The sequence below is a fragment of the Lepus europaeus genome, chromosome 17 (assembly GCF_033115175.1).
Source record: "Lepus europaeus isolate LE1 chromosome 17, mLepTim1.pri, whole genome shotgun sequence".
Taxonomy (NCBI): Eukaryota; Metazoa; Chordata; class Mammalia; order Lagomorpha; family Leporidae; genus Lepus; species Lepus europaeus.
Genome location: NC_084843.1, coordinates 77,830,725 through 77,842,856, shown reverse-complemented (window position 1 = coordinate 77,842,856; position 12,132 = coordinate 77,830,725). Strand labels below are relative to the sequence as shown.

General features: G+C 57.5%; 1 protein-coding gene across 2 annotated transcripts in view; it reads right to left on the bottom strand.

Annotated features, from left to right (window-relative positions):
• VSTM4 (V-set and transmembrane domain containing 4) overlaps positions 1 to 10,518 on the bottom strand; it is a 94,920-nt gene extending 84,402 nt beyond the window's left edge. The window contains exons 1-2 of one of the 2 annotated variants that reach the window (XM_062214362.1): positions 10,436 to 10,518; positions 1,851 to 2,249 (exon numbers count right to left, since the gene is read on the bottom strand). In XM_062214362.1, coding sequence (XP_062070346.1) covers positions 1,851 to 2,249; positions 10,436 to 10,487 — 451 coding nt within the window. In that variant the 5' untranslated portion in view covers positions 10,488 to 10,518. Of the gene's footprint in view, positions 1 to 1,850; positions 2,250 to 9,571; positions 9,636 to 10,435 lie in introns of those variants that run through there. The other variant, XM_062214363.1, reaches the window with a different exon arrangement.
• Positions 10,519 to 12,132: the final 1,614 nt, after the last annotated feature.

Sequence of the window (12,132 nt, the reverse complement as noted above, 5' to 3'; positions counted from 1 at the left end):
CCCCTGCCCAGGCTCTGGTTATATGATGGGTTTTTTGGGGGGGTTGGTGTTTCCTGGGCCAAACTTTATCTTTATACTGATACTCATTTGTTTCCTTGAGTTAACTTGCTTACAGAGAAAAAGTGAGCCACATTCTGGTTACCACAACATGCTGGGCCTTCGAAAGTTCTAAACACAAGGCAGGTGGGACTGCTTTAGGTGTTTCCTTGTCAATGAGTTCACCTTCGCCCCCAGGGCTCACAGCTGGGCTTCATCCCTTGGAAAGAGCTTATCAACACGAGGTCATTGCACACACAACAATGTGTCCCTAATCAAAGTAGATACACATAATAAAAGTCGGTTCTGTCTCCTAGGGGGATATTATCAGCTTTAAGAGGGAGCCAGCCTACAGCCAAGCTCCAGGCAGCCAAAGATACAGTTTTCCGTGCACAGCAGAAAGTCTTGCTCAGACTGAGAGAGATGTCTTCCTGCACAGGGCGCTGGTGATAAAAACTAACGATTCAGTATGGCACGGGGTAGCTGAGAGGTCCCAGAGACACAGCCCACGCCACCTATCTGTGTCCCGGAAGGGACGGTTACCTCTGAGCCTTTGCGCACTTCCTGATGAATTTCTCAGGGGCCGTTGCCTGGGCTTGGATCAGTTCCGGGCAACAGATCAGAGCCGCGAGCTGTCCTGCTCCCAGCCTGGCAACACCCAGCAGGGCCTCCCCACGCGAGCCCCACCCTCCAAAGCCATGGAGAGTTGAAGGCCAGGCCCCAACCAGGAGGCTTCCTTGACCCACGCCGGCAACTCTGAGCTCTGTCCCGGGAAGGCCTCTACCTCGGGCCATCCCGAGTGCAGCCAACACTCCCAGGGCTTCTCCCAGCTCCCGGCTGTGTGCCTCACGGGCGCCTACCCTCCTCCCAGTGCCCGCCTGTGGAAGCTCAAGCTAGCTAAGGGATTTGCTGATGGCTCCTGCAACAGCTAGAAACAGACCTGGGTGTCCCGGCCTCCGTGGGGGGGCAGGAGCCTAACTCAGCCAAGTCAGGTGGGCGCCACGTGGACCCAAGGCCCCTTCCCCTGCCTGCTGCTTTCCGTGGGTTTTGCACTTCCTTTGTGCCACTCAGCCCACCTTACTCTCCACTTCTGCACAAACCAAAGTCAAGTTCAGTTCACATTGCACTCTGTTGCAGTAGTTACGACTGAACAGAACCTGCCCCAACCGTGTTAACTAGGGCTTGGCTTTGTTTCTCTCTCTCTCTCTCTCTCTCTCTCTCTCTCTCTCTCCAGAGTGAGCTCTAATTCACTGCTCCACTCCTGAACGCCCACAACAGCTGGGGCTGGGCTGGGCCAAAAATGGAAGCTGGGAACCCAATCCAAGGCTTCCATACTGGCGGCAGGGACCCAACTCCTTGAGCCATCATGGCTGCCTCTCGGGGTCAGCATTAGCAGGAACCTGGAATGAGGAATGGAGCCAGGACTCACGAGGCCCCAGCTGGCAACTTCACCCCGAGGCCAAACGCCTTCCCTGTGCTTATCTTTAGCATCCAGCCAGTCCAATCTTTCAGACACACACCCCTCCAACAAAAGGTCTTGCTCTTAGGATGGGCTGGGGGGCCTGGGGGACAGCCACTTGCTGCTTTCTGTCTTTGCTTCCGTATCTACAACACACGCACACATGAGCTCCAGCATCCAGGGGCAGCTCTGTCCTCATGCTGATGGTTTGAGTCCTATGACTGTGGTGCACAGAGGCCAACAACATGCGCTACAGCCCAGCAGGCTCTGCCCAGGGGCACCTGCATAGAGCCTGGAGGAAGAACCACAGAGCTGTCCCCCAACGCCCTCCCTAGACACACGGATACCCCCTCACCTCTCATCTCCGTCGCCGACGAGCCATTGGACCAGGCCGTCCACTTATTCCTGTGTTTGCTGATTTCCTGCACTTTGCACACATAGTGGCCTTGATCAGCCGGCCGCAGGGTGAGGACAGACAGGCTGTAGAGCGCCCCACGCTTCTCCTCCAGCAGGTGCAGCCTCTGCCGGTTGGCGCTGCGGCTGAAGTTGCCATAGTACTGCACTATCCGCAGCTTGGTCATCTTCACCATCAAGGCCTCCTTGGCGTTGGCGCGGCCAAAGAACCAGCGCACGGCCAGCAAGCTGTCCTTGCGCCTCTTCTGTGATACGTGGCAGAGCAGGGTGGCATTCTCTCCTTCCAGGTAGTCGACCACAGGCCCAGGGGACACGGTGACATTGAGGGCCCCACACACCTCTGCAGAGAAGCAAAAGAGAAGGTGAGGAAGCTGTGGCCGTGTGGACAGGGCAATGCCATGTGGCCAGTGAGGCGGGCAGCCCCTGTGCCCAGCCACGCTCACTGGCTGCCGTTTCTCCGAGCATGGGCTTCTGTGGGCTCTACTTTCTCATCTACAGTGCAATCCTGTCCACACGAGGTGCCAAACACCAGCCACCTGGCCCAGAGGCAGTTTTTCAGCATTGCTTAATCAGCAGCTGGCATGTAACAGGGAAGAGGTTGCACACAAAATGCAGGGTTTTGGGGATCGCTTGTACTTTTCCAGGCTACACCTCCCCTGCGTACACACACACACACACACACATCGCCCATCCACCCAAGGCTGGCTCAGTTCTATCACCAGCCCGATGTGTGCACTGCTGTGGGTCAGGAGCTGCCCCGGGGCAGCTGAGGGTCTGTCCACCACAAGGCTGTGTGCCCTGCTTCTGTGGTTTCCATGGCAACCGAGGCCGCGGCTCAGTACCACCGGGCAGAGCAGCAATGCTGGAGGTTGCTCGGTTTCTTCTCTGAACTAGGGACCCACAGTCTCACGGCGGAGTTGCAAGAACAAAGAATGAAGGAGCCCCCGAGACAGGGAGAGATGAGAGCCCCATCCACCCAGCCCCGCCCTGCCTCCAGAAGCCCAGGAAGCTCCATCACTGGCAATCCCAACGCTAGCAGGTGTGCCCCGGACCAACGCAAAGCCACAGCTTCAGACTTCCATGCCAGCAGGAAAGCCAGGAGGAGAAAGGAGCCAAGAGAGAGCTGGACACTGGACAGGGAGGCTGGGAGCCCCAGTTGTCAGATGTCCCATAAGCAATCTGCTCCCCTCGACGGGCCCAGGGAACAAGCCGTTGTCTTCCGTGGGGATGCTCCAGAAAGGTCGCGGGAGATGAGACTACACACTTTGACTTATTTTGATGCAAAGTCATTTCTGAAATATGCATTGCTTTCTGCAGTATACATTTTCCACCTAGGATGAAAATATATATATATATATATATTTCCACCAAAATAAGCTCATCCTTTTCAACTCATTTTTCCCAAGAACTTTCTGAAGGGCCCACTGCAGATTCCATAAACTGGACACGAAGACAGAGATGAGTTGAGGGTCAATTCCCTTTCATTTTCTTTCTCTTAGAAGCTGGGCACCTGCCCAAGAATATTCCAGAACCATCCAAGAGCCGTATCTTAATCACATCCACAAAAATGTCTTTTTCCCGATCCAAGAGAGGCAACACTCACGAGTTCCCAGGGGTTAAGGTACAGGGGCACATTTGGGACCCTGGTTACTATTCCATCCCATAATAGTCTTTAATTACCTTTAAAAAAAAAAGATGGGGGGCCCAGCGCTGCAGCGTAGCATGTAAAGCCGCTGCCTGCAGTGCCGGCATCCCATATGGGCACCAGTTCGAGTCCTGGCTGCTCCACTTCCCATCCAGCTCTCTGCTATGACCTTGGAAAGCAGTAGAAAATGGCTCAAGTGCTTGGGCCCCTGCACCTGTGTGGGAGACCTGGAAGAAGCTCCTGGCTCCTGGCTTTGGATCGGCACAGCTCCGGCTGTTGCAGCCAACTGGGGAATGAACCAGCAGATGAAAACCTCTCTCTTTCTCTCTCCCCCTCACTCCCTTTCTCTCTCTCTCTGCCTCGCCTTCTCTCTCTGTGTAACTCTGATTTTCAAATAAATAAATGAATCTTTTAAAAAAATGGAAGTTAGAAGAACAGGGGAAATGCTGAGTCGGATCCTGTGCCCCTTACACACAGCCATTAAGTATCCGGTCTACAGTGAGCGACAAGAGACAAAGCCAAGGGGACACTTGGAAAATTTGAGTTCAAGGGGGTAAAAAATGAGATTAAAAGATGTTTATTTTGGTGCAAAAATATTTTGAAATTCATGAATTTTTTTAAAGCTCCCTCACTTACACAGATTTCAAAAAAATGCACCAAAATAAACTCATCTTTTCATTCCATTTTCCACAAACTTTTTTGAAGTCCCCTCCTACAGGTCAAGAGGTAACCACGGGTGGGTCACTAGCAGTCCCCATAGTGGCTGGAAGTCACTCATGGGATAGAAGAGAAAGTAGCCCCACGTCTCCCCTGCAACTCGCCCACCTGGCAGCTGCCCTGTTAAATGAGTTAAAAACTTCCTGGGGTTGGCTAGGCCCCCCACCCTTGTGATGAGCAGCCCAGGCAGCTGACCCAGCTCCAACCAGGGTAGGCAGGCGGGGAGAGGCGGCCAGGCAGCAGCTGCTTGCAGAACTGGTCACCCACTCCCCGCCCCCACGTCCTCCTCTTCCCCTCCCCTCCCCGCCCCAGGAGAACCCCAGGAAGGCAGGAAATGGGAACAATATGGGTGGGATGAGCGCAGGCAGCAGGGACCCCACGCCTGCCTGCCAGGGCTGCTCCTGTTAACACAGCATGAAGGAGGGGTTATTTATGGTGACAGAAAGCAGGAGAAGGTGCCAACACCCCCCCACCCCCCCACCCCCGCCAGATTCCACCGTGGAGGCAGAGCTTGGAGTAACCCTTCCCCTGCTGCAGCTCGGGCAGGATCAGTGACTCCCAGGAAAAGGAGCGGCAGCCGGAGCCGGCTTTCCAAGGCGAGCCTTGTTTTTCTCTTCAGCGGTGCACCTGCTTCCGGTTTGCCAAGCACCTGTTTCTCCCACCTAAAGTGCAAGGACCATGGTCATGGGGGGCGTCGCGCCCCCTGTCCCCCAACTTCCCAGGTTCAAGTCCTAAACCGCAGAACGTGATCGTATTTGAAGGTGAGGTCTTTTTTTTTTTTTTTCTTGACAGGCAGAGTGGACAGTGAGAGAGGGAGAGAGACAGAGACAAAGGTCTTCCTTTGCCATTGGTTCACCCTCCAATGGCCGCTGCGGCTGGCACACTGCGGCCAGTGCACCGCGCTGATCCGAAGCCAGGAGCCAGGTGCTTATCCTGGTCTCCCATGGGGTGCAGGGCCCAAGCACTTGGGCCATCCTCCACTGCACTCCCGGGCCATAGAAGAGAGCTGGACTGGAAGAGGGGCAACCAGGACAGAATCCGGCGCCCTGACTGGGACTCGAACCCGGTGTGCCGGCACCGCAGGCGGAGGATTAGCCTATTGAGCCACAGCGCTGGCTGAAGGTGAGGTCTTTAATCAGATGAGTTGGAGTCAAGTCTTTGGGAGGGACCCAAACTCCATACAACAGGTACCCTTAGAAGAGACAGGGCACAGACAGGCACAGAGCAAAGACAGTGGGCACCGCGGGGAGGAGACGGCCCCCTGCAAGCCTCAGAGAAAACCAATGCAACTACACCTGATCTTGAACTTGCAGCCTCCCAGGGGCCCCTGTGACTCCAGTCGCCCAATCATCCGAGCTTACTAGGACAGCTCCCCGCAGACTGACACAGCCCTGTCCACAGGTCCCTCCGCCCTCCACCTGCCCAGATGTTCATCCCAAAGAGATGGAGGGTGGGATCGAAACTATGAGGAAGGGCAAGGGCACCCCTAGCTGTGCAACCTTTGCTGAAGGGCTCGGGCTGTGGTGAGCTTCTCAGCAAAGCCAGGTGCCCGGATAACACCCCGAAGCACCAGCGATGGAGACAGCGGCCTGGAGCCGGGCCCGTACGTATGCAGCAGGGAGGATACAGGCCTGGCAAAGACGACCCACGAGGTGCTCTTTTCCATACCAGGTCATAGTGTTAGGTAGGAAGTCAGTTATGAGCTTATGTGTGTGTGACAAAGGCCTAAAGGGAAGACGTCTATGTCCAGCATATGCATCTGCATCTCAAAGTCATCCCGATAATATTTCAGGGGCAGCCTGGCCTTCGCATCCTGCCAGGTGGGGTCCCCGCCCCTTCTGCCTGACAAATCTTCCACAATCTCCCAGGTGCAGCCCAGTATCTGCATTTCAAACACCCTGCTCCTCCGGATCCCCATTCTCTAGGGGGTCCTGCTCACCCTTCCTTTGGATGGCGCCAGGATGGCGCCACCTAGGCTTCCTCCTGTCTGATACCTTCAAGGGAAAACTCAGATAGGAGCTTCTTAATATTTACAGCCATAAAATCCTTTGTTTCAGGAGATGTGTGAAGACAAAGACCCATCTCCTTAACATCCCCCTCCTCCAAACCGGACTGCGCGCTCAGCCCAGCTGTCTGCCTCTCTGCTGAGCCGCCCGCCTGGCCTGGCCAGGTGTAATCTCTCCACTCAACCATGTAACCTCGCTCCTTCCCCCCCACCTTGTCCGAGCGACTGGGCACTCTCTCAGTCTCAGGCTCTGTCTGGAGAGGTGCCCATCCGTCCTTACGGATGTCCCTTCCCTAATAAATCTTGCTATTTTACCTCCCACTACTCTCTGTCTCACCCCTGAATTCTTTCTTGTGTGAACCCTGTGATTCTCTGGTAACAATAGAGGGTGGGGTGCAACACCCATGGGAGGCAGGATGAAAAGCTGGGACCGCCTGCACCCAGAGGCAGGCCAGCGAGCGTGCAGCACCAAGACAGCCCGGCCCCATTCCCCACTGGATCTCAGCCTGAACCCCAGAACATGTGCACGCACAGGGCAGACGGAGCACACCAGGCACACGGCAGCCCCCAGCCGGCAGAGGCTCAGGTAAGGCAATGGGGCAGCCAGGCGGGACAGGTCTCTCCACTGCTGGCCCAGGAAGGACAACTATGGCAGGCACTGGAGGCCTTTGCTTTGTGACCCTGCATCCGGGGAACCGAGGTGGGCGGCAGATTGCCCCACCCAATCGCACGGCCCCACACAGACTCCATGCTTCCTCCAGCTCTGCCCCCACGTGCCGGGCACTGTGTAACGCAGCCGCCCACACTCATGCCTGTCTCATGCTAAGGCAGCCATGCATCGGGAGAGACACAGAAGGTAACCACAGTGGCACGTGCTACAGAGAAGAAGTGCAGGGGCAAAGAAAAGCCATGGTCAGATTCCGATCAGACGCTGGGAAGGAACCAGGAGGTGGAGGCTGAATGGGTGTTCATATGGCAAAGAACATTTCCTGTGCAAAGGCCCTGAGGCCACGGGAACCCAGGCATGCTAGGCATGGGAAATCAGTGTCCCCGGTGAACTGCACCCCACTGTGGCCCAGACAGCCACCTGTGACTGCACATGAGCCTCGGGAGGGGCTTTTCCAACCCCATCAGTGTTAACCAAACAGGAGGAAGGATTCCCGCTACCGTGAATCCCGTGCCTTCGACACGTGTGTGTTCCATTACTGAGGTCCCTGGGTACCCCACGTGGGTTGAGTACCAGGAATCTTGTTGGTCTCAGGCCTTCCCAGCTGGCTGGGGAGAGACAATGAGACACGCAGGCGGTGGCTTGAAGGGGCCAGGAGGGAGCAGGGGCTGGCATCCACTGTGTCCTCAGTTTCCTTATCTGGAAAATGGGCACCTGCTGCTATTCCCAGTGAGGCTAAGGCTCCAATGAGAAAGCACGGGTGTAGGTGTGCACGTGCTGAGTGCTTGGGAGACGGGAGCCATAGCACAACACCACTGCGTGGGCTTCGTGGGCACCTGGCCTGCAGGTTCATAACTCCAGCCGGCAGGGCTCCTGCTGGGTTTAAGCTCTGCTGTCACTTTCTGAAAATTTTAATATATTTTTAAAACAAGGGGTCCCAGATTGTCATCCTGCACTGGATCCCAGAAATTAAGTAGCTGGATATGCCTATACATGGATGTTAAACTCCAGGGGCACCATGTAGGCAGGCAGAATACAACCTATTCTCCAAGAAGCAGCAGAGGGCTGGGGCTGGCAGTGCGCAGGTGCAGGGGCAGTGAAGGGCTGGGAAGGCATGGCCAGGGTCCCCCTGGGTATGACCTGGCCAGAGATGAGCTGGTGCCCACCTTCCACTTGCTGTCTGCCTGGAGGAACTGTTCCCACTCACATCAGGGAGCCAGGAGCCCCTGGACTCAAAAGGAGCCAGTATTCACCAAGCACTAAACAGAGGTGCCCACGGGGAAACTCGTTCCTGACACACCCAGGGCACAGGTTCCACGGTGCCCAGTGCAGACGCTAACATCAGCGGGAGAACTCTGATGCCAAGCCCTGGCCTAAGCATTCCGAATGCACTGCCTCCATTTAACCTCATACTACAGACACGAGGTACAGAGAGGCTGAGCAACTTGTTCAAGCCCACACAGCACCCGGCAGAGCTGGAATCCCAGCTTCCGCAACTCCAAGCTGCTGCTCTGGACTACAGGTGGGTGGGCTTTTTGGCAATCCTCTCTGCCTGTCGGATTTCCATCCCTTAAAATGAGGGGCAGGACTGGGTGGCCCCCAGGGTCCCGCTCCACCCCAACGTGGAGAGCTAGAGCACTGTGGCGGTTGGGAGTGTGGCCTTCCGTATAGAATAGCCAGCCCCAAACCTGTGTGAGGCAGTGACAAAGGCCGGTGGCAGGCATGTGACTATGTCCCCCCAGCAGGAGCTGTTAGCATTATCCGAGGGATAGCCCTAGGCACAGCCAGGGTGGAATAAAAGACAGGGAACTCCAGCTCTCAAGCCTCCCCAAGGTGCCTGGACAAAGGAAAATGACCTGACCCCCCACCACCACCACCAAAGGAAGGGAACCATGGAGATTGAGGGAGGAAGTGCACCGAGGTCCCCTTGCGTCCCCCCAGGCTGCAAGCCACAAGAACTGGCCTGGACACCATCCTAGCCAGGCCTCCCAGCAGGGACTGGCACTGTGGTGCAGTGGACTAAGCCGCCGCCCACAACGCTAGCATACCACATCAGAGCACCGTGCAGAGTCCCAGCTGCTCCGCTTCTGATCCAGCTTCCTGGTAATGCACCTGGGAAGGCAGCAGAAGGTGGCCCGAGTCCCTGCCACTCATGTGGATGGAGTTTCTGGCTCCTGACTGCGCTTAGGAGATAACCCAGGGGATGGAAGCTTGCTCTCTCCCTCTTTCTGTCTCTGTGTCCCTCTGCCTTTCAGATAAATTAATAATTAAATTTTTTAAAGATTTATTTTATTTATTTCAAAGGCAGAGTTACAGAGATTGAGGGATCTTTTATCCACTGGTCCACTCCCCAAATGGCCACAAACTTGGGAGTGGGCCAGGGTGAAGTCAGGAGCCAGGAGCTTCTTCCAGGACTCCCACGTGAGTGCAGGGGCCCAAGCACTTGGGCCATCTTCCCCTGCTTTCCCAGGTGCATCAGCAGGGAGCTGGATGGGAAGTGATGCAGTCGGGACTTGACCCGGCGCCCATATGGGCTGCAGGCACTGCAGGCACTGCAGGCAGCGGCTTAACCCAGTTCGCCACAGCGCCGACCTCAATCATTAAAATCTTCTAAACAAATCAACAAACCTCTCATTCCCAGCTATGACAGTGACCACGGAAGTGGGGGATGTCCCACAGAGCTGATGTCCTGCTCCGTGGGAACAGGGGCTGCTCTGAGGGGCTGTGTCCAGGGCTGCACGTCTTCCCGCCTCCTGAGACTCCGTCTGATCTACAGCAGCTGTAATGCCGGCTTCATGGCTTCCAAGCCTGGGGACATCAGTTGAGTGCGTTCACGGGCCTGGGCCTCAAGTTTCCACACCCATAAAATGGGTACGATGGTAGCACCTCCCCGAGAGGTGACTGGCAAGATGACACTGGGATGGACAAACAGCTGCTCCTGTCCTCCTGACTCAAGGAGTGTGGGATTAAGTCGTAGTTGGCCCTAAACGAGGCACCCATTCTCACTGTGGCACCAGCTGGGCCCTCGCTGCCCCCAGGCAGTCACAGGGCGCTGGAGACAGGACATTCAACAACTTACAGGTGGGCGCAGCCGGCGGTGTGGGCAGAGGGGCTGGGGCAGTGGGCTTGTGGGACCCGGGCCTTCTTCATCCAGCCCCGGACCCCGGCCCGCTCACCCAGGGGTCCCCAACCGGCGCCCCCGCCCCGGGCACAGCGGCCACTCCTGCTCCCATCCTCGCCGCCGCGGCCTGCTCTTGGAAGGGACCGGGGCTGAGGCGAGACGCGGGCGCCCGCGGTAGCGCCCGAGCCCCGGGGCAGGGGGACGGCGCTCCCTGGAGGGCGCCCGGGGTCCGGGTGCGCGCCGGCGACAGAGAAGGTGCAGCCCGGGCCCCGGCCGCCCGGCGGGGACGCGGCGCCCCGAGGCGGTAAGGGCCTCCCCGCAGGGCCCGCGGCCCCAGCGTCCCGCCCGCGCCCCCGCCCCGCCGCGCTTACCCGGGGCCGGAGCCCGCGCCAGCAGCACGGCCGCCAGCGCCAGCAGCCGCATCTCCCCGCCGCCGCCCGGCGCTGTGACGCGGGAGCCGCCGCCGCCGTCGCAGCCTCGCCGCTGGGCCTGGCCGCCACCAGCCCGCCCCGCCCGCCCCCTGCCGGCCCGGCCCGCCCCTCGGGCCGCCTGCCACTGCCGGGGCCAGGGCTTCTGGGTCCCTGGGCCTCGCCATGCGCGCGCTCCACATCCTGTGGGTGTCTCCGTGCACCGTCCCCATTTCTCAGATGAGAGCACTGAGGGTCTGACAGGCGAGCGCTTGGTGGCTCCGGTGGTTTCCTGGCGCCCACGGACCGGGGCCTGCCTGGGAAGTGGCAGGTGAGGGGTGGCCAGCTAAACCCTGACTTGGAGGGACCGGTTCTTGCTCTGCCCATCGCCACTTCCTAAACACCAGTCTCTGGTCTTGACCTGGTTCTCCTTGGTGCCGAAGCCAGCGCTGGCTGGGCACGTGGGTCTGGAGGGAGTTTCTGGCCACTCAGCAGTGTGTGACGGTCATTCTGCTGGGTCCCGCTGTGTGCTCTGCCAGCCCTTCCCAGAGAATCCAGCAATCACCTTGATAAGACTTTCACTTGTTGACAAAGGAATGGGAGCTGCACCTGGCCCCATGGTGGGGTGGGGGAGTGCGCACAGCCAAGGACCCCTGCTGATTCGGCCACGGTTTGAGTGGCCCAGTGTGGTTTGGTGAGAGGTGGTGTGGAACCTTCCAGAGGTGTGGGCTGGTGGGAGGTCCTTGACACTGCTCTCAGAAGGGATTCGTGTAGTCCTCCTGGAATTCTGGCGAGTGGTCCCAAGAGGATCTTTATTAAAAAAGAAAGAGAGAGCGAGCGAGCGAGCAAGCCTGGTCCCTCCCCCACTCTCAGGCTTCCTGTGCATGCCCCCGCCCCCAGCCCCACGCCAGCTGTGACACTGTCAACCATGAGGCTGGCACCAGAGCTGAGCAGATGCTGGCACCATGCCTTTGAACTTCCAGAACTGGGGGCTGCGTCAGCCTCTTTTGTTTGTATCTCACCCCTCCTCAGGTGCACGGCCACAGCAGTGAGCGAGGGGCTAGCACCACCTGGGTGAGACCCAGTCTTTCAGTTGTCCTGAGCTACATCGGCAGGCAGGCAACTTCCAGATCTTTCCTTCTGCCTGCTGCCAACCCATCCCTTCATCCATTTAGGGGATTTGGAAATCCCCCGCTGACTTTTTCCTCCACCTCCTGGCTCTATCAGGGAATGGAAGTACAAGAATGAGACCTAATTATCTTTGCAAAGGAAGCTCTGCTCCCTCTGAGAAGCCCCTCGCGGGGTCTCCAGACAGCCTCGCAGACCCCTGCAAGCCTTTTGAGTCGTGAGCCAACAGATGAGACGTCTCTCTCTCTCTCTCTCTCTCTCTCTCTCTCATCTCTCTCTCCCTCCTTTTCAAACACATAAAAATGAGCAAGTGAACATTGTTTTTAACAAATGAACAAGCTTGATCCATCTCGCCGTTGTGGGCAATAAGCCACGTGGAGCCCGTGCTCAGCCCATCCCAGATTCTCCCAGTTAGCACTGAAAGAACCTCAGAAACCCAGCTGCTGGGGTCCCCTGGAAGACGGGGGCTTTCCTCTCTCCCGGTGCGGTGCATTGCCTGTTGGAATCTGGGTGTGAGATGGAAGCGGATGGTG